This window comes from Gasterosteus aculeatus, chromosome 16 (genome assembly GCF_964276395.1).
Source record: "Gasterosteus aculeatus chromosome 16, fGasAcu3.hap1.1, whole genome shotgun sequence".
Taxonomy (NCBI): Eukaryota; Metazoa; Chordata; class Actinopteri; order Perciformes; family Gasterosteidae; genus Gasterosteus; species Gasterosteus aculeatus.
This window is the reverse complement of record NC_135704.1, coordinates 11,856,872-11,878,558: the sequence shown is the minus strand read 5'-3', so window position 1 is coordinate 11,878,558 and position 21,687 is coordinate 11,856,872. Positions and strand designations below refer to the sequence as shown.

The 21,687-nt window shown below is 43.1% G+C and overlaps 1 protein-coding gene and 1 long non-coding RNA gene across 2 annotated transcripts; both read right to left on the bottom strand.

Annotated features, from left to right (window-relative positions):
* Positions 1-3,267: 3,267 nt before the first annotated feature.
* Positions 3,268-8,478, bottom strand: LOC120834431 (nuclear receptor subfamily 4 group A member 2). Its single transcript, XM_040202416.2, has 8 exons — positions 8,267-8,478; positions 7,699-7,800; positions 6,618-7,486; positions 5,989-6,118; positions 5,684-5,847; positions 5,112-5,314; positions 4,754-4,932; positions 3,268-4,630 (listed from the first exon to the last, which is right to left on the bottom strand). The coding sequence occupies exons 3-8, from the start codon at positions 7,482-7,484 to the stop codon at positions 4,374-4,376; spliced, it is 1,800 nt and encodes a 599-aa protein (XP_040058350.1). The 5' UTR covers positions 7,485-7,486; positions 7,699-7,800; positions 8,267-8,478; the 3' UTR covers positions 3,268-4,373.
* Positions 8,479-19,374: 10,896 nt separating this feature from the next.
* LOC144388816 (uncharacterized) lies at positions 19,375-21,466 on the bottom strand. Its single transcript, XR_013453085.1, has 3 exons — positions 21,287-21,466; positions 21,052-21,202; positions 19,375-20,894 (listed from the first exon to the last, which is right to left on the bottom strand). It is a non-coding gene; the product is annotated as an uncharacterized LOC144388816 (long non-coding RNA).
* Positions 21,467-21,687: the final 221 nt, after the last annotated feature.

The following is a 21,687-nucleotide window of genomic DNA, read 5'->3' as shown; positions in this document are numbered from 1 at the left end:
TAAGAAGGAGTGAGGCCTTTGATTTTTGGCTCCTCATCATTCACAGCTTGTCGCATCCCTTCATCCTTCATACATGGCTGCTGAATTGATTGTCTGTTTAGTCCTATGAATGATAAAGCTGCTCTGGGCCACAGGCTGAGAGGGGAAAGCCACGGCTCACTTCCATCTATATGCAAGGTGGATTTCTTTTCCTGCCTCGCCACTTGGAAATCAGCTTTTTGCATTATTTATTGGACAATCATCAACATTTCAATATGGTAAATCAAACAGTCACAGCAATATAACTATAGGCAGTCGTATCCAAAGGGCCATCATTCCACTCATTATTCATTCATTTTGTTTAGAGCTAGAGTGGAGAGGACTCATGAGATTCACAAGTTGTGTAATCAACATGTTATACTGCAGGCTCGAACAGCAGCGTGCCTGAATAGAGGAAACCGAGAGCGGACTGAATGTGCAGGAGGAGTAAAGAGTAGCAGAAGTAACAAGGCATAGTGAAGAGACAGGTGTAATATACCTTCTCTGGGCAGACTGAAAAGTTGTACGATTAGTTTGAATCACTTTCATTAGACAGAAAGTCAAGTGATAAAGAGTGTTTAGTTTTTAGTCAGAAGGCAACGTCTTGCTCACTAACTTTCTAATAAGATTCTCACGTCTAAAAAGCTTTTAATGCCGTTCCCATAAAATGTAAAGAAAGATAACGCTTAGCTGTCATTGACTTGAGGCTTCATTCTATAGATGAAGCGGGGCGTCAAAACTTGTGCTGTATGGAGAAAACCAGTGGTGTCCATCTCATGCATCCTTATAGTCACTGTTTGGACAACAGAAGGTTTTCCTCATCAGATGTCTGCCTAACAAGTTCTCCTGTAGTGCGGAGGTGAAAGGTCAAGTGCTCTTCCACCAAGGGGATCGGATGAGGAAAGCGATCTGGCTTATCTTGGCCTTCCAACATGATAATTCACACATTATACCTCTAGAACGAAGCTAAGCCCAAGCCAACATGCAAACCTTTTTTTTGCAAAGAATAACTAAATGTCCTATTGGTTTTGTTATTGGGGAACGACTCCTGACGTATATTTAAACTTACAGAGCAAGCACCTCAAATCCACAGAGAACGTGAACCTGTCAGATTGCATCACAGCGTGAGACAAAGCGTCCCCGGGTTTACACCGTGCATGTGTGTGTGTATGTGTGTGTGTGTGTGTGTGTGTGTGTGTGTGTGTGTGTGTGTGTGTGTGTGTGTGTGTGTGTGTGTGTGTGGCATCTATTAGTGGGCTCGTAAATGGGAAGCATGCGTTCTCAGAAGCCGGGACTCTGTCTTCTAATTTTGTTCTCACTTCTCAAACAAAGCACTCAGCGCGTTGCTACACAGGCTCTTTTCTTTTGGAAGACGGCCATCTTCACCTGCCGGCTCCGGTTTGTTGTTTTCTGTGGCAGAGCGGAAGCCCGGCGACTGAAGGAGTCTTTTTTTTCTGTCCTCTAGTCCTTCTCGTGCTGTACTCTGTCACGTCTATCCCTTCCGCTGAAATGAAGTCACAGGCCCTTTAATGAATTTAGACTCAAAGTCCTCCAGCACATGTAATCATGCACGAACACTGACAGATATTAGCTACTTGTGTCACGTTTTATTGTGTTGATAAAGACATGTTTAAAACCCAACTGTACTTTGAGTCAATAGAGAGGACTTGTGACACTGTAATGCACCCTTTCAACAGATCTGCTAAATGTCAGCAAACTGGTTCTGAATGTGATCCCAGTTTGACTTGGAATTAGCACTTTACGCTGACGATCTAATTATTTAGACAATTTATTGCCCGCTGCTAATATATCTCACAAAATAAGCTGTTCCCTTCATCTTGATCATGTGATAAATGTGGAATCAGTGAGGATAAGCCCCGGACATGCCTCAGAGCCCGGCGGCACCATCTCTTCTCAGACTAAAGGAAAGGCTTTGTGACGGCGCCCAATCACCGGCCTTACACAAACATGCTTAATGACTTTCTTCTCTGCAGATGTGATGCGCAGCAGCAGCAGCATCAGCAGCGGCAGCGGCTCAAAAGTGGCTTCACGTGTGCGGTTGTGTGAGGGCGATCATTGAATGCGATTAAGGGAGTGGGATTTTTTCTTCTTTTGAGCTGACTTTGGATCGGAACCGGAGTCACCCCGGGGCGGGGGGGGGGGGGGGGGGGGCAAACAAACAAAAAGAAAAAAACTTTTAACCGTAAAGAGGATGTCTCCAGCCTGTGGCCTCATCCCATCTTTCTTGTTCGCTCATAATCCATTTTTTTTTCTTCATTTTTTCATTTCCAAATGTAACGCACGAGACGAGGGAGCTTTTCTGCGCGCAATAGGATTTCATTTTACCACGAGCGTGTTCTCTTCAGCTGCGCTTTATTCTTCTTTTGTTGCTGCAACTTGCACGGAGCTGGATGACACGTCAGAATAAAACAGGTCCACACTAAGTTTAAGTGATAAAAGTGAAAGCGAATGAAGCGCAACTAGTATATCGTAGACAAATGGAAATAATATTAATATTAATATTAATCCTTTGACTGTAGCCAAACAAGGTAGGTCTGTTTAGAAAGACAACGACAGACTTTTATTTCTATCAACTTTGGCAGCAGCAAAAAGCATCCATACAGCAACAGAATGAAACATGAAACCCGATGTTTCTTTTAAATTGTTCACTCGACCGTTGGCGTTTAATCCCTAAATAAGGAAATGATGAAGACTGATATTTAATCCGTTGGAGATTCTCCACTGTCAAATACACCCACATCACAGAATGAAAGGACGTAATAAAAATCGTTATTGTTTTGCAATTTAAGAAAAAGAAATATCAAGAAAACCTTGAGGTTTTTTCTTCAAATCTGTGTATTTTTGATGAGTGAAATATTCTCTCAGATTAGTCTTAAATAAAAGGCTAAGAATGGTGTAAAATATATATTTTCTTTCCGAGCAGATCATTTAAAATGAATGTAGGCCTACATATTATTTGTGAAATATCCTTAGTCTTTTACATCCACTAACTTTCTTTTTCAACCATCCAGGTGCACAAAACGTCCCAGTTAGTCAAGGTGAGATATTGAAATTAAAAAGTTATTACAAATGTTTAATTTATTATGTAGGGGCCGATCAAAATACTTAAGGAAATTGAAATAAATTTGTACCCGTCAATTCCCCGTTAAAGCAGCTCCATCCGCCCAGACATGTCTTGATTAAAAAAATTAATTATATAAATTATTTAGCAAAGAATTGATTTTAAAGTTTTATTTGTAAACATTAAATATTTATTTCTCTCTAAAGGCTTTTTTTAAAAATCCGGCACCAAATGCGTTACAGAAGTTGTAAGTACATCATGATGTCAAATATCTTGGCCTATATCACACATGACCCTTTTGATATGGGAGTTTTCCACTTCCAAAAAGTGTTAAATTATAACTACCTAGACGTTTATAAGACATAAAACATAGACAACGTGCTCAGCATGAACTTGGGTGGTTTGAAATCGTTTAAATTGCACCATGCTTAGTGTAGCTCTTGGCAATAGAAATAATAAATATATAGAAACGTTTATATTCAACAGCAACAATACTTACAGCACATACAAACAAGGAATGTCTGACAGTTTTACAAACACCATGGGTCCCTCATTTTCTATACAGATGAGATATTTTTCCACATATGCGTCATACATAAAAGGAGTGCCATAACTACGAATCTGTATCAAATCTAGCAGACTACATAGTGTCCGGTATATATTATATATAGACATCACCTCAGCAAGTGCCTATAAAAGAAAAGGAAAATAAAACTAGAACATGCGTTGTCTTTTCTGGATACTTTTTGGGATCCCTTCAGAAACACATAGGCACGAGTCAGAAAAGAAAAGAAAATTAAATCTTTTCATTATAACAAACTTTGTACACGTGTTATAAACCGATGCACTGGAGGCATCACATAATCTACCATAATATACAGTTCGGGTGTATATGTGTGTGCGCACGCTGTGTGGTCATATATATAAATGGAGTATAACTACATCTGATGCTGATCAGTAGAGCCGATGTTAAATAAATATTAAGTGATTGTTAAGCCGGACAGTTTGTCCACCGGAGTGAAAATTCCGTTTCACTCGTTAGGCAACCAAAAGGAAAAAGGCCTACGCAGCAATCAAACTGTCCTTCTCTTCCTTCTGTTATTTTTTTTTCTCTCTCATGAATCCATTCTCATAATGCGTACTGTTTGTTCAATTAGCCTACGGAGCTGGCAATTATTCAGAAATGATAACGTTAAAAAAAAAAAAAGTGTGAGACGTCTGACTCTTAAACAGTCTTTTGGAAGTTCTTTGAGTTCTTGCCATCGAGTCAGACTCAGAAAGGTAATGTGTCGAGGAAAAGTTTGTCAATTATTGCCGGCGGAGGGACTAGATCTTCGAGCTTAAGGTAAAAGATACGCTGCAGACCTTGGGTACAGAGGGTGCGCAGTTCGGGGAGCTTCCCCAAGAGTTTTGACAAGTAGTTGGGACGATTCAATCCACCGCCATTGAACGTCACTTGATCTTTGAGACAGTTGACTATCTTGTTTTGCAGATCCTCCACTCGCTTGGGTTCCTTAAGTCCGTGTCGCTCTGCAATGCGAAAGCCAAAAAAAGGACAAAGATGAATTATTTCCGACGCATTCACTTTTTCTCTGATTTGCCCGCGTCGTAGCGCGCGTGGGTGTTTCTAAAGGTGTCCTCGCACTTACGCACCTGTTACCATGGCGAGCGCTGCGATGCAGGAGAAAGCTGAGATGTCGACGTTCATGCTCTGCAAGTTGGAAGAAAAGTCCACGATGGCGTCGACCCACTCTCCGAATCCGCGGACGCACTGTAACCTGTGCAACACCACTCCGTTGCAGAAAATAAGTTTGCCTTCTACTGGGTTGGACCTGCACAATAAAAAAAAGAGAGAGAAAAGAGCCGTTAATGACGATTGCCAATAAATGGGGATTTAACAGCTTTCTTATTATTTATACAGCTAATAAACCCCAAAAGCAATGGAGCTTGAAGGAGGAATTGATGATCATCTAACGCCCAGATTGTTTTGTTTAATAATTACGCGGCTTACCTGTACGCCAGCCTCAGGACAAAAAGTTCAAGGAAGGCGGATTCAAAGAGGAGATCTTGATCTTGCTTCGGTAGATCAGAAAAGCCGGGGATCTTCTCCGCCCAGCCCCGGATGATCTCCATGGAGCCCGTCAGGAGATCATAGAACTGCTGGATGTGCTGAGTGGTGTCTCCAGTCATTTGGTAGTCAGGGTTTGCCTGGAACTGGAATTTAATTTAAAAAGCGCCTTAATGAGGTCCTTTAAAATATATAATCCGTGAAATTGCAAATGCCCATTTCCAAGAGGGAGAGGGTCACGATTAAATTCATGTCTTTTTTATTAACTTCACTTTTTCAACGCAATTGACTAAGGAAAAAATATGTCGGATTAAAAGCCTGACAAAGTTAAGCATTCGGCAATGCATCACTAAAAACTTTCAATTGTTACCTAAAAGCAGGATTAAATAAAAACGACCGTCGATCTTGTTGTTCTTTCTCATTTCGCGCGGAGCAGTTAGTTTGCAACTTGTTTTCCTTTTAAATAGCTGAGCGTTTTTTTTTCTTTTTCTTATAGATCGTGGTAGTTTACTTACTCTGGAATAGTCCAAAGCTGACATGGAGGGGTTGGAGTCCACATGGGTCCTAACAAGTGCGCTTATGAGGCTCACCGGCGGCGAGGGTGGGGAGGGGTCCTGTGGACTTTTGGGTTTGGATGGTAGGCGTCCTCTCCGACCTTTCAGGTTATCAGTTCGGACAACTCCAATGGAAGAAAAACATACGAGTCACTAATACGCCCTCCTAAATAACAATTCAACACCATATTACGCACGTGTCTCCCCATTGTGTCATTTGAAATATGCATTAGCGGTATGAAGTGTAATTAATGGTCTAAACATACCTTCTCTCACCATTCCGACGACCATGCACTTCTGGAAACGGCAAAACTGGCAACGATTTCTTCGGCGTTTGTCAACAGGACAGTTTTTATTTGCTAAACAAACGTATTTTGCATTTTTCTGAACGGTGCGCTGGAAAGCAAGAAAAGCATAATGTCACTCTGCGGGTTTATTTCCAAGCCCCATAGAACGTGCAGAACACGGACTGTGCTTTGCTGCACAAGTGATACAACATATAAAAAATAAAAAAAACATTTGAAAAGATGAAAACGATATAATATCTGCCTCATCTCCTGTTTGGGTCTGCGCAGGGGGAATAGACCCGTCAGCAAATACACATGCGTGGTCTTTCATATTTTACCGATTCCTTTGAGACCAACTTTGTATGGGCAGATATGTTTGCTATATAAAGTTATTTTGCAGGCAATTTGATAATCTGTAGCATTCAAACGGGGCTCACGTTGTAAATGTATTCGGTGTTCACCTTGTGTTATTAGCAGGACTATTATAATGGAATTGGGCGGGTAACAAGATCACGGACGCCGTGAACAATTAGGGACACAAAGCGCATCATTCATGTAATAACAGCATCACTGATTCACGGCCGCTGCTGTCGTCGCTTTCAGCCCACCTTGAAAAATCCTTTGCAGCCCTCGCAGGTTCTCACTCCATAATGCTGGCAGGCTGCGTTGTCCCCACACACCGCACACAGACCCTCGTTTGACGGAGATCCTCGGGACGGGGGCGACGGCACTTGGCTGTCCACCAGCTGGTGCCCGTGGCCGAGCTGCAGGGAGTGAGGAAAGGCCAAGCCGGCCTGCTTCCGGATGGCGCCGGGCACCCCGAAGCCCTGGCCGTCAAGGCCGCGGTGCACGCCCGGGTTGTCGTGGTTCATGGAGACGTGCAGCGGCCCGTCGAAGCGCATCTGACAGCTGGACACGGGGGTGCCGGGCGGGGACTGCTTGAAGGAGAAGAGCGAGAGCCTCGACACCGGGTTCTTGCGCTGCTCCATCATGTGGGACGTGGCCGCCACGTAGTTCTGGTGGAAACTGTGCAGGGAGCCCGGGTCCTCCCACATGTGATTGGGCTGGACCTGGAAGTTGGGTGTGCTCGGGGCGTGGGGCGAGGAGGGTTTGAAGTACATAGGCCCCGAGTGCGCCATCATGTCCTCCGACTGAGGCGGCAGGTGGCTCTGCTGATGGTAGTTGTGCATCTGGACGTCCTCCACCTTGATGGAGGACTGCTCGGAGTGGGGCATCTGATACAGACACGGCGGTTTGACGTCGTAGCTGGTGTTGTAGTTGTCCATGAATGTGCTGAAACTCGGGAGCGAAGTGGTGGCTGTGATCTCAGTGTTGGTCAAGTCCATGCTAAACTTAACAAACTCGGGTGTTAAGAAGTCGCAGCTGTATTCTCCGGCGGTGTGGTAGCTGTAGCTCTGGGAAGCAGGACTAGCTCCTTGGGGTGATGATCCATACTGAGCCTGAACGCAGGGCATGGCTGCAAATCAAACCGGTACAAAACACATCAGAATTGATCGGAAATAAATGTTCAAACCGTGAAAGGGAGGTTTTATTTTACGAGTCTACTTTTACTAAAAAAAAAAACAGGATTAAAATACATAAAATTGCATGAGTGCGTTACTAATAAAATACGATTAAACAGTGTATATCTGTTTTTTTTTTATTTGTAAATAATTTTCCATGTCCTACCTCAAGTCTTCTGACAGTTTTTCGGTGATACTTGAAATGGGTGTTATCGGGAGTCGTCGGGTTCTCGGGATTCAAGAAAGCGGCTCTGTTCTGGATCTTCCCCTGATAACACACAGCACTTTGACATTGATTATGCGATGAAACAAATATCTAAGAATAACCCCGAGATCCCAGATACAGACAGAGGACAGGTGCGCCCGAACAGCAGCCTATTCCTAATGACGCACGGCGTTTTCAATGGAACGGACACACGACAAAACACGTGCACATAGAAACCAAACAGCATCCATTGACTTTCTGTTCCCTCGTTAAAAGGTGTGCGCTCGCGAGGCACAAACAGAACAACTTCGCGCGCGCTCGCCGTTGATGAGAACTTGTCCAGAAACCAGAGAAAGCGCTCGTGAAATATGAGCAGCACAGATGTGCGCAGCCCGCCCCGGCTCTGGACGCTTTGCGACTTTATTTAAAAAAAAAAAGGAAACAAAATTCAAAAAGGTTCGGAGAAGGCAATAATGACAGTAAAGCGCGTAGACGCATATTGTACTGCAAATACACGAGTGAATCTTACCTTTTTCACATCAGGATCGTGACTTTCAATCCATGCGATAAGCATGCAGGGGATATTCATCAATTTCTGTAAAAGCTCCAAATCATGAGCGGCGGCACCCAACAAAAGCCAGGCAGACACAACCGGGGGACTCCTGCGCACTGACAGCGACACGAGCTTCGACTACCCAGTTTGGCCAATGTGGCTTTGTTTATGTGAGCTCTGGATGCCGTGGCCCACGTGTTTCACAGCGTGACGTCATCGGCGTCGACGCCGCCTTGGACCAATCCGCGGGGGGAACCTACTCCAAGCCCCGATTCTTCCGGGCGAACGTGTTTGTCTTGTGGTATGTGTCCTATGTTGCTTCCCACATGGACATCAGCAGAGATGCAGTGGAAGGGTAAACTCTTGTGGGCTCAAGTTCAGATACTTGTGTTTTCTCACAGTTCTTTTGTGCTGTGATTTAATTCGGCAAAGGGAAAGAGACCAGCTTCTGTATTTATATATTCTGTATATATTTTATGTATACATTTCTTAACATCAAAACACAGGCATTTCTCGTAAACAGAGACAGTTCAGTAAAGCCAACACGCAATACAATAAAGGCTAACTTTAATCCTAAAAAACACACACTCACGTGCAGAATCATGTCTACAGAGTGTTGAGCTTATTTGATGTCTGGTAGCTGGTATTGTGTACAGTTATGTCACAATGTGGCTATGAAATAGGCCTAATGAAGCAGGGGTCAATGTTATTCTTTGTTATCTTCTGGCAGGATTTCTGCAATTCAATTGTGTTCCAAATTTAGACCTCAGATGGGCGGGGTCTGCAGGGTGGGCTGCCTATTCAAAGAGGTAGTATTGAGCTGCTGGAGAAGGAAAGGGTGTGGGGTGTGGGGGGTTAATTAGCAGGCCTGAAGCCAGTTGTCATGAGGGAACCACTTCGCTCCCCAGAGAGGGAAACGTGATAGGAGCTCGCAGAATGGAGAGTGACGCAGAAAACGCTCAAGTTGACGCAGTCGCCAAAATAATCTTGTGGCTTTATTGTTCAGCAGCGATGGAACGACTGATCTCTGTGTAATCTTACACCAACACCTTGTAGCCAATGGATTTTTTAAACATTCATATTTGCAAGGGCAGCAAGCCCACGGTGAGGAGGGAGCGTGCATAAAGGGTGCAATAAGACTTATGGAGACGCACAGCCTGCACGACCACATGCACGTCAGAGCGACCGGCATCACATTGCAAGCTGCGTCGTGTCTTAGTCGTAGTGGATTGGCGTTTTATTAAAGGAGTCGCAGTACAACCATCGGTCTCAGAGCTGTTTTTTTGTATGTGTCCTGAACTCGGTGCACACAAGGACAGAGTGTGCAAGCTGGGTGTAAATAGAAAGTGTATATCATGGTTACACTCACCTCTAGAGGACACTATTGTTCACCAGCAATACATCAACCAGCTCCTGTTTCTAACAATTAACCTTGTAATTAACCTAACCCCATTAAGGCAATTCACGCCCAGTCATTTTCAGGTGGGCTCGGCGGCGGGATTTGTACATCACAAATTCTGCACACTGCCCATGAATATTCAGGAGATAAACAATGTAGTAACATTTTTTTTTTGCCCTTGATGGGGCTAATTAGACCCCTTTGCACTTGTTCTTTTTACAGCAGACTTTGCTTACTGGAAACTACTGACCACACGGTATCTATGAACAGTATAGAACCAATTTAAACTAGTTTGTGTGAAAACACTGCAGGACTTGGCACGGCCACACCGTGTTTCTGTCATTCATTCACCATTTACAATTTGGAATGAAAACACAATTAGCCGTTTAATTGGCCATTTTACTGAAGAATAATTAACTTCCCATTTATATGCGCAATTAATTGACAGCCCCTTGAAAGTGAGTAGTTGGTTTTAATCACACAGAAGTCATTTCCTGAGATTATATTTTCAACTTTGTTTGAGGAAATGTCGACTGACATTACCAATTTTAGTGTGTGGGCGTGCGACTGTGTGCGGTAGCGTGTGTGCGAGAGAGATGGACAGATTGTTTCCATTGGCTTGCAGGTTGACAGCACTCTGTTAAGATTGAGTCCTTCTGGAACAATCCGAAAATGTCTAAAAATGCACTTTATTAGTAAAACACATGGACGCTGTCGTCATGGCAATGTCGCAGGATGAATATGGATCAGAGTTACAGATCGCCCCACTGGGAGAGCTGCAAAGTTCCACCATCAGCATCACTTGTGTTTTTTCGCCAACCAGTGGAACGATCCAATAAAAATCTGTCGATTATATGAACTCTAGAGATACTACCACACTGACACAGACGCCTCAGTAAGAGTGGCAGCCTTTGCAGTAGTGCCACAGCTTCATTTAGTTACAGTTTGCTACCATTGAACTCTAGCTTAAATAATTATAATATAGACTCACTACTATTGTGATGAGTTATTGTGGAGGACGAGTGGGTGTGTTCATTACCAGTTAGTAATCATTCAAATACACTACACATTTTCCTGTGAATCAAAATGACAATCATTTAAAAACTATGATTTGTTATAGATTCAACAGCCAATTAGAATAAACACATTTGCCAAATTTGACCTCATCTCACAATCTTCAAATATATGCTTCTGTGACTGTAAATAATAACACCATCCTTACATGCACTATTCAGCGACATGATGACTACTTGTACATTTGAGGTGCCTACTTATAGCTTACTAAATAGAATATATATGCACGGTAGTATTGCTCCTCTGACTTAAATGTGCTAAATTACAGATCCAGAGCATTACGATGGAATATAATGGGACACCTGAACCCCCCGTTGGGAAGCTCCTAAACTTTAAACTATGACGCTACTTACCCCTCAAGCATTACTTCGGCACATGTAATAAAAGCTTGTTACATCGTTACAACAAAAGCTGCAACACTAAACCAGAAAAGTGATAAAGGAACAAAGAAAAGGGGCCTCCGCGTTCAGGTGGAGAGACTTCATAGCTGGAACTTCGCCAGGCTCAGGTGTGGCTCCTAAGCCGACGCTCAACAATGTGACAGACTGTTTCGCCGGCCCCAAGAGGAAGGGCGGGTGGACACAACAAGCATAGACAGCGTCTTTTCAAAATGAACTTCCTAATTAACTAGCAACTCACGGGACGAGGAAGCGACAGACGAGTGACGTGACTCGCGACTCCTGTGAGTAACGACCCTCACGTCCAAAAAACCGACACGACAACATAGTTAGTTTCACACGACACAAACACCAGTCTCCTGGACGGGAAAAAAAAGATTGTATTTGGTTTGGCACTCCACCCCCCCGCCAACCGCGTGTGGACGAACTCCTACTTCCTCAGTTGCTCTGATTGTGTAATAATGATGCAGGTGTGTTTACATTGGAGTTAATTGCAAGGCGGCTGCTTTGCATAATGAGTTCCTCCGTGCAAAGCAGAAGCATTCGAATGTTGCTGGTCGTAGTCCTGCAATAAGACACACTCTTTAGTGTAGTGTACTGCTGTATTGCATCCCATTACAGGATTTGCAAACCATGTTACCTGTTAAGTAACTTGTAGATTAAGTGTGGAGGATTAGATGAATACAGTTGTAAAAGGGAAATATTCTGCCAAGCACCCCTTCCTCAAAATGGTATTTACGCATTACTTAACATGAGGTCATGAGGAAGAGCATGAAATATATTAGTTTTTGTTTTTTTTAATAATTAGCCGTCCACTTCTTTTAAATTTAACAATCAGGGATTGATCCATTAAATGTTAGTTAGTCCTGATACTGGATACAAATGGGAAGGGAATTGTTCCACTTACTTACACACACTTAAATTGAAGCCCGGTAGGTTTGGAAATTCTGCTGGTCCGTCGCACAAACCTCATTTCATTTCTAAGCACTAGCAGGTATCAAACTTTCTGAGAATTGAACAGCCCGAGCCTGAAGGCATCCCTTTGCTCAGTGTCTTCTTTCCATTTCTGGATTCCCACTCTACAAGCTTAAATGTCTACTTAATATGCTTTAATGCCTGCTCTTTAGAGCCAGGGAGCACTTCATCACTTTTATACACCTTTATATAACACACTGTTAACTAGCAATGCCTTATGGAACAGCTTGTCTTGCAGCTGGAAGGTGCCTCCATGGTATGATGGAGGTACCTGTTCACCATTCACAATGAGACAGTAAAATGGGAAAAGAGGCCTCTGCATACTGCTGCTGTCTATATCAGTCAACGATGAATATTCATGAATCACAGTGTCATGACATGCTCTGTAATTGGCAGCAACATTAGTAATGACACTGCTGGTATCAAGTCCCTGCATATTCATGTGGTGGGGCAATATTTCCTCGTGGTGCTGTTTTTTTCTCTCCTCCTGAAAGTGAAAATGTATTCTGAAGCTGCAGGTGTCCCTGGTGCCACAATCAATTGCTGGCTGGATTGTGCCCCAGTGAAAATCAGACAAACCATTAGTTTCTTTGTCAATCTCTTTGATTAATAATATATATTAATTATAAAAGGTTGAGAGGACTCTGAATAGTGTAAAGTGAATCTCTTTGTAATAGTTATGAATGTGGGCCTTTAGGAAATACAACCTGTCCTCGCCACTGGCTATTGGGCTTTAAAAAGATCACCGTTAAAAATGTGTTGATGACTTTGGCCTCAAACAATAACACCATAATTATTGAATTATTCTGGTCGGATGAGGAATGAGCTCCTACTTTCTAACGATTCTGTTCCAACAGTTTATCTCTTATCCAGGGTTGAGGTATGAGTGGATTTAGCAGCTTGCACAGACGTGAGCCTGCTCACCGAGGTCACACGCTCATACTGGGCTCGCTCGTGCCATACTTCTTTTTGTACTGGAATTTGCTGCCACTCCATTTCGGCCCCACCAAAGTGTCCTAGAATGGATGACGAGGGAATTGGATAAAGCTTTGCATAATCTGCAAGGCTTTCTCCTCTAAGCAGCTGTATGGGAGGATTTCTGTCCTCGTGGATTCAGTTTGGGTGCAGGGCACCATTCAAACTGGGGTGTAAGGAGGCAGACCTGGTTTGAGACAAGGAGAAGGATCAGTGTTGAGATGAGAACATTGTTTAGGGATAAAGGAAACTTCGTGGGCACGGCCACTCGCCATGTTTTCAGGGGCGGAAGAGGTATTCACATCCGTTACTGGCGTAAAAGCACCAATTTAACAACCTATAAATCCATGAAGAAGAAATTCAGAAACGTTAAAAGCAAAATCTTCCTGAAGTATCAAGGGAAAGTCAAGTTTGTTAATGCATCATTTGTATTTAGCATTTTTTGTTTCATTTTCAACCACACATTTGCATTTGTTGTTTTATCTCAAATCCTAATCTGAAAAGTCGCTATTGGTGTGAAAGTTGTTGTAAAGAAGTACAACATTTCCCTCTGAGTTGTTGTTCCCCCCCACTGTAGGTTTCCTGAGAACTGAAGGTCAGATCCATACATTCTGGATGTAGCATCACCGCCACACTACGCCTGCTGTATGTGGTTGTTTCAACAATGAAATACTTCTGTGATATTAGCAATTCCTTCTCCTCTGGTTTGCTTGTTGATCACCAACTGAGCGGTGTCAGTGGGCTGCAGGAGGAGGCACGGCATTCCACAAGGCAGTAATGGGAGCGTCTGTCAGCGCTGGAGGAGGCTGGCATCGTGTACTCTGCACAATACCGGAGAAAACAGGTGAGATTCTCCCAAGTGTCTTCAGAGCGATGCTGAGTGTGTTGTGTTGTTAACTAAGTGGTTGTGATTTAATTTGAAGGTTTCAGACAAAGTTTGTTGAATACAACATAAAAAATCTGCTTTGTGTTAGATGACGCTTGTAACGTAATTTGATTTTATGAGTCACGGATCATAAATGAGACAAATACGAAAGCACAGGGACTCATTTTAGGTATCGGCAACATGTTCACTATTCTTTTATAACAGATGGCGGATTGTTTGGTCCCGCTGTAAAGTCTCTGACTGGCTGTCATTTGTCATTTTCTGTTTTGCTAGGATGCTTTTTTTGCTTAGATAAACCCGTGCCATCATCTTCTTTACTCAGTGCATGTGATGCAATTAGTCAAGTTTCCTTGTTAACATGTCTCAGTGCCACATGCAGATTTTGTGATTAATCTAGAAGGACACCATTTTGAAATGTGTTGAAAGTGGAATATAAATAAGCATGTGATTTATTGTGTATTATTGCTTGATGCTGTCTGACAGCTTTGTCACAGCAAATGCATGGCTTCTTTTTCCCTGAATCAATCATAAGACATATAAACACGTATGCATAATAATGAAACACATTTATTAATGTGTACTGTCCCCTGCAGTCACATGACAATGAAATTGATGACTGGATTCCTTTTGCATGGACGCTGTTGGCCCATGCATCCCACATGGAGCCGGCTGAACAGGTAAAGAACGTCTACTTGGATGGACTCAGAGGTCAGGGCAGCCTCAGGAACGTCTCACCGGAGTTTGATGGCTTTATCGGTGGAGTGTGACTAAAGTTAGATGCCGCAGCAGGCCTCCTATTTCGAGTACAGCTGACTTTAACTTTTTCGATTTACAGTACAGATGTTGACAAATTGCATAAATATTATAAATGTGAATTGAAGCAAACATTTTTCTCCAACAAATGCTCTATTACTCCTGTTTGAGTGACATTTGTTAGCACACATTTTGACGATGAAGTGTCATCTGGTTTTCAGGGACCATGTCAGAGTTTCAAACAGCAAACCAACTGACCAACTCATGCCAGCTTGAGCGCATCTTTCTCGTTCCGTCTCTGCTTGAAACCACGGAGGGGCATTCTCCATTCTGATGTTGCGTAACCTCCCTGCCATTGTGATGAAAGTTGCTTCCAAGCCGTCTCTCTGGGGTTTGATTTGTAAGACGCTTCGCATGTCTGCTATGAAGTCTGGAGCAGCAGCATGTTCAGAGCGGGAGGATTTCTCTCCTGTACGGGTCTACAGGCTTTGGTCCAATCACCAAAGAAATGAATCTCCTTTGTTCTCTTCCAATGAGAGTATGCGCGTGCGGTTACCATTACATACCAAATCAATTATCCGTGTCGCTTGTAGGAGGCTTCTTAGATGTGCTTTGCCCCTTTATTTGCTCGGGTTGTCTAATGGTGGTGGAGAGGGGGCTTTCAGACACTTCCTTCTAATTCTCGGTTATTCTTCCTTTCTTCTTTTCCAAACTGGGATTTTGCAGTCCGTCTGGGACAGCAAAGAAGCTTCTAACAGGCAAAGTTAAATGTTAAAAATGTTATGCAAGTTATGAGATTTCCCACAAAGACAACTATAAAAAAATGTTACATATTGTTTTTCCTAAATTTTCTACGTTTGGTTTCCGTAGCTGCGTTCTCAAAACACACAGTTCCTCTTTGACACCCACGCTGTCATACTGGTGGAAATGATTGTTGTTTTGAACCAATGGAATATGTATGGCCTCACAATATTGTTCTAGTCATGAATATTACAGTGGAAAGCTGTGCATATGTGCATAGTATATTGATCCATCTAAGGATTTGGGACAATAAGTACCCAAATGTTGATGTGTTTCCTTGGCTCCCATTGTCAGATCTGAAAACTGCCCCTGTGCAGGGAGACGATTTCTCATCAGGCACCAGCAGCCGGAGCACCAAGCTCATTCACGGAGGAGTCCGATATCTACAGAAAGCCATCATGAAATTGGATTACAAACAGGTAAATGCTTCATTTTTTCTCCGCAGCTGACACTTATCCGCAGAATTCCTGGTCCCTCTGGTCATATTGCTTTATTTACCCTCCTGTGTTCATTTTTCACTCACGGGAAGAAGTGACATGTTTTCCTTGAATGACTGGCTGCCCGGAATTTTCTGAAGTTGTTTTAAAGAATTTCTTACCACGAAGCCGATCGCTGTTGTTATCATATTATGAGTTAATTCATAGAATGATCTCTCAGTAATAGAGAGAACGAAGCCTGTGTGTCCTCCTTTTGTCTGTGAATTGTTTAAGAAGAGTCACCTGGGTTCAAACTGAAATGTCACCCTTTTCTGTTACATTCCACAGTATATGGAAAATCTCATTATTCTCAGCGTGTGTTTTCTTTAGGAGCCTTATTTTTCTATCTGTAGGAACATACGAGGGTCCTGGAGGTGAGCAGCAGAGGAGACCAATTAGCGTGATTGCGGGATACGCAACTGCCTAGTCAGCAGCTCGACAGTAAAATGTAGACGGTGCTACATGTCTCGGATGAAACAGAGGGCAAATTAAAGCAACTCTTTTTTTTTTGTATTTGGAACTGAAGACTTCCAGGCGCCATCATATTTACTCCTAAACCCTAAAACCCCATTCGACCAACAAAATAGCAGGGAGTTAAATTCTGTGTCTTTATTTGAGGGGTAAAATGTTCTGTTACAAGGTAAACTGCAGTAGGTCATTGCTGTCATTCAAATATGTGCACAGATTATGCTCAATTTCTTACTCAAAGAATTTACATGGATCCTGAATTAAAGTTGGAATTGACTTTAAGCTTAAACAATTAAATTCAATAATTCCTTTTCAAAGAGAAAATGTTCTTGAGCTATTGAGGGTTTTCTATATCCTCCAACTCTCACTGTCCCCGCGTTAAATCCACTCAGTTGATTGCCGAGGTGTCTTCAGACAAACGTGAAGCAGATGCAAAATCAATGCAAGGGTGCAAATTCGCAATTGCTGCAGTATAGTTTGCTTCAGAGTCTCGTGACACTGTGTCTTCAAAGCCAATCAGCATTGGGGAATCATCCACACGCAGTTTCTGTACATGGAGAGTTATGTCGCCCATCGGTTCGGAACCCAAACCCGACATTGTTTCTGTGATGTCGTGAATACTGATTATCTCAGACATAACGGTTGGTAAGGGATGTGGCATCAATGCAGGCAAGCCCCTCTTCCGTATGGGAAGGAGTGCACGGATATCCTGTTAAGGGTGAGTATTCACTAAGGCCAGGCTAAAAATGCACTCTGCGTTTGGTCCGAACACAACTTCCCACCTATCCGTCAGCGCCCCGTCCCCCCGCCTCAGGTGTTTAAGTAAAACCACATCTCAACAATTCTCTGATCATTTTTCACCTCATATACCAGGAAGAGCAGTAAACCTTTCCCTTGATGAAGGTACGGAGTTTGGAAGAATGGTAGTAAACTTTACAATCACCTTTGGGCTGTGAGGCCCATTGAAGTGTAAGGTAAAGGAAGAGTGGTCCACGGCATCTCTGCACCATCTCGCCTTTGCTCTCTCAGACTTGGGTGAACTCGGGGGCCTTGATTTGATTTGTGCAGCCTTGAATCATAAGCTTTAATTGCACCTGACATTTAAAGCTTCTCTCTGGTATTTAAAGCAGTGTACAGGTGTGGCTCATTACTGAAAGGGGGGGGATAGGAGATTTTCAGACTTCTCCTCCTCATTGCCGGGCCGCGGCAGCGTCTTAACTCATCATGCTGCCTGTCACCATCGCAGAGCCCCTCCTTCAGTCGCACAAAGCCCGATCCGACCTAACCATCATCAGTCAAACCAGAGTTCAAGCCAATCATAGAATAAAGTCCTTTCTAGTGCTGCAAACACTGTCCTAGAGTCGGATATGGAGACAGCGGGGAATAAAAGAGTGTGACTCTGTAACATGTGATCCCCAGCAAATATTACCAACCCGCCAGTGTCAAACCTCTGCTGGCATTCCGATGTGGTGGTCCTCCTGCTCTCCACGGTAAGGTTCATTTTGGAGCTCAGTGCCCCCAAAACCTGACATTGTCTTTTAACAGCGCGTAATATGCTGTGCACATACCTCTCACCATGAAAGTGTATGAATCACTGTAATGTTAAAAAATGATTGCACTTATCACAGCTGGAGACGGCTGTACCAGCAATCTGACTGCAAACGATCAAAATCTAAGTTTTGTTCTAGCAAATGTTTTTTTTTTTTTCTCCTGTCTTACATGTACAAGCACGACATGCACGACTTTTAGAACAACAGATTTACGATTTGCAGGGATTTCTCAGAATGTCTCACCAAATGTAAGAATCGTATGTATGAAGCAGAATGCACACATTAACAGTTATAACACAAATACAAGCTCCTAGTTTACATAGCAGTAACAGAATATCAGCATGGACTAGATATTTTGATCACATTCTTTTTGGAACCAGGAAGAAATGAATTGAATGTCATTCAAAATACAGGTTTCTAATTATTATTTGTCATTAATCTTAAATTCAAGATCACTCTTTGTAAGTAAATATCTCATGTCTCACACAGCCTTGTAATTGCTGTCTGTGCGAGCGTAAACAATTTAGAAACAGCATTTTTTTAGAATATAAAATGGCCAGTAGGCATCGCGTTCCAACCAGTCCCAGGATCCATCTTTCTCCAGGCCATGTGTGCCTTGTGTTGGCATCAGAAAAACAAAGCATATGTTGATTGTTAGCCAGGGTGTACATAGCATGTCCTGTTCACTCAAGGTCTCCCTTGTAGCTGCAAACTCCCAACTTTGTTTCTCTAGGCTATCTGTCAGACCTCATTTAGCATTTAAGGACATGTGGATTCCCATGTACTGCAAAAAGGCAACATACTTCTTAGGGAATACGGCCACTATCTGAGCAGTGATCTGTCAACCTTATTCATTTAGCAGAAGTAAGTGGGAGAGGGGGGTATTTTACATGAGCTATTTATATTTGTTTTTTTTAAAAGCAGTTTTCTTTTGCCCTTCTGGAAAGCAGCAGAATTTGGTTAGGAAATATGAGAATCAGTGCACAGTTTTGTAATAACACAATTTTTAAATCATATAAAAATGCAGAAGGGAAAAAATAAATGAAGAAATTAGACCACCACCGTGGACTAAATTCTTCCTCAAGCTGTCTTTTCCAGCCCTTTTTGATACGCAAGCGGGTACATTATGGCAGTGACATTTTCTGTCTTGACCTTCTTTACTGGGGATCGGACTTTGACTGCTTGGGTTCATCTCCTGAGGATTTTTCAAGCCATCATGATCAGATGGTTTCCACATGTAGACATCTTTTAGCCGTGGAAAAACGTTGTCTTTCCAAACATACAGTTTAGTGAGAAATGAAAAACAGACACATGAATCAACCGCCTGAATGTGTTGTAGTAATGTTATTTATTTTGAAACCACAATTCTGGGTCGTATTAAAACTTTTTGACACATTTAAAAAAATAGAAATAAAAAAAAAGATAGTAATTCAACGCTGGCCTTAGTTAGTGTGCTGGAAGAGTAATTGACAAAAACATCTGCGATAATAACTTAATCTCCCACTGTACCTGTAAGAATTTAATTGGACAAGTCAGCCCATCCAAGCGTCTCTGGTTCTATGACTGGGAGACATGACATTCATTGTCATTATTGTCTCTGTCATTTTGCAGCTTTTTGTTCCAGCGCAGAGTTCCTCTCACTCCACTGAGTTTTGTACCTCCAGGAGGGTGGAATGAGTTGTGGTGCTGTGAGCCTAGCGGAGGTAAGGGTGGGATGGGAGGGAGGAAAGGGGAGGGTGGAGGGGGGGTAGGGGGGGGGGATTTGATGCTCATTTAGCTCTGCTCTGTCACTTGGCCATTTTGAGTTTTAATTGCTGATGATAATTATCCTCATCATTATTGTTATCTCCATCAGCGTGTCAGGTTATTATAGCCGTCGTACGCTGTTCATTCATAAATCCTGCCGCCGCCGTCTGACTAATCCTGGAATTCCTGACATTTAATGTAGTATTAATGCTCCTGTTCTTTGCCCAGTGCCAATCTGTGACCGGGCTCACAACAGAGGAGCTGTGAATCACCGGGTCAAAGGTCATTAGCAGGCTCAGCAATCACCAGGGATCAGACACTGCCTACTGGGGCCGAGCCCTTCTCAAGACTGGGCGGCGTGCATGTGTGTGCACTTGTGTATGCATGTGTGCACACACCACCGGTGGCATGAGTTTGCTAACCACCTAATGGTCACATTCACCCTACAGAGATGAAAAAGTGGATTCTATGGTCTTCCTAATACATCATGGCAGGGTGCATACTCTTGTATGTAATTCATTCTAAAATGTGGCCTTTAAATCTGTTGTTTTCTAGTTTTTTATTTTTTGCTTTCAATTTATTTATTTATTTCCTGCACTGGGGGAATGGCTTCCAGCATGCCGTAGCATTAAGCAGAGCCCACCAGCTAGCTAGCCTCAAGTCGCTCAAACGTAAAATAAATCAGGGCACAAAGGACCCTGTTCATTCCTGCAAAGTAGCAACATTTTCCCCGGCCAACAATGAGGACTTGAACTTCCCTGGCAATAACAAATAGAAAGAAAGTCACCCGAGACACCAACATTAAAAGTGATTAATCATCTCTATTCTCTCTTTACTTTTGAACCAAGGGATTGTCCAGCAATAAATCTTCAAAGATGTACATAAGAATCACTTCCTAATGAAACCCGGCTTTGTTCATTTGTCACCTTTTAGACCCTTTCATTTAAATTACAAAACTTGTGACCTTGTGACTTGGAATATAGATCTCTGGTATTTTAGAACTGAAGAGGAATTAATCCATAAATCTTGATATTAGATTTATCTGTTCATTAAAAGAATTCTGCCACGGGATCTTCGGCCGCCGTCCAGAGCTGTTCATCCCCCTATTGACGTATTGAATAATGTGATTATTAGCAGTGGAAGTGATTGTTTTCAGAGATCATTTAATGTGGTTCCATTTTTAAAAGGTACGAGGACTTGTTTATATTCCTATTTAGAAAGTGTAAAAATAATGTAATAATAATAATTGCAACTCCTTACCCCTGTGTTTCCTGCCTTTTCCCAAGGAGCAGTTCCTCTTCGCAGTGCAGGAGAGACAGGGGAGGGGTGGGAGGGAGGGAGGCTCACACTCAGGCCAAAGGGCCACTGTGGCTTTAAGTGTGCTCCTTGTGTGGCCAGAGCAGCCATCGCCCTGATGCAAAGTGACAGGGACAGATGTGACATATCGGTTCCGACACACTTCCATACCACCAGTCACAGGCTCGGGGTGACTCACATCCCCCTGCTCTGGTCCTGTCCCCCCGCTGCAGGACAACACGACGATGCTCGAGTGAACCTCGCCATCGCCCTCACTGCTGCCAGGTATGGGGCTGCCATAGCCAATTACACTGAAGTGGTGCACCTACTGAAGAGGGCAGACCCCTCAGACGGGGAAGGAGAGGGTCTGCGCAGCGCACTGCAGGGACGGGATCACAGGTAAATCCAACAAAAGCCGCTTCCTTCCTTCCTGCCTCGCTTTATTCCCACTGTCTCTCTGCAGCCCTCACACACCAGGGGCCCTTCCAGCACTTCCTACTCGCTGCTAGTTTGCACATAGTCATTGCACATCTAATACAGGGGGCTTTTAATATTTTATAAGCGTTTTATGGTGTAGAGGGCTGCTTCAGATCTGGTAGG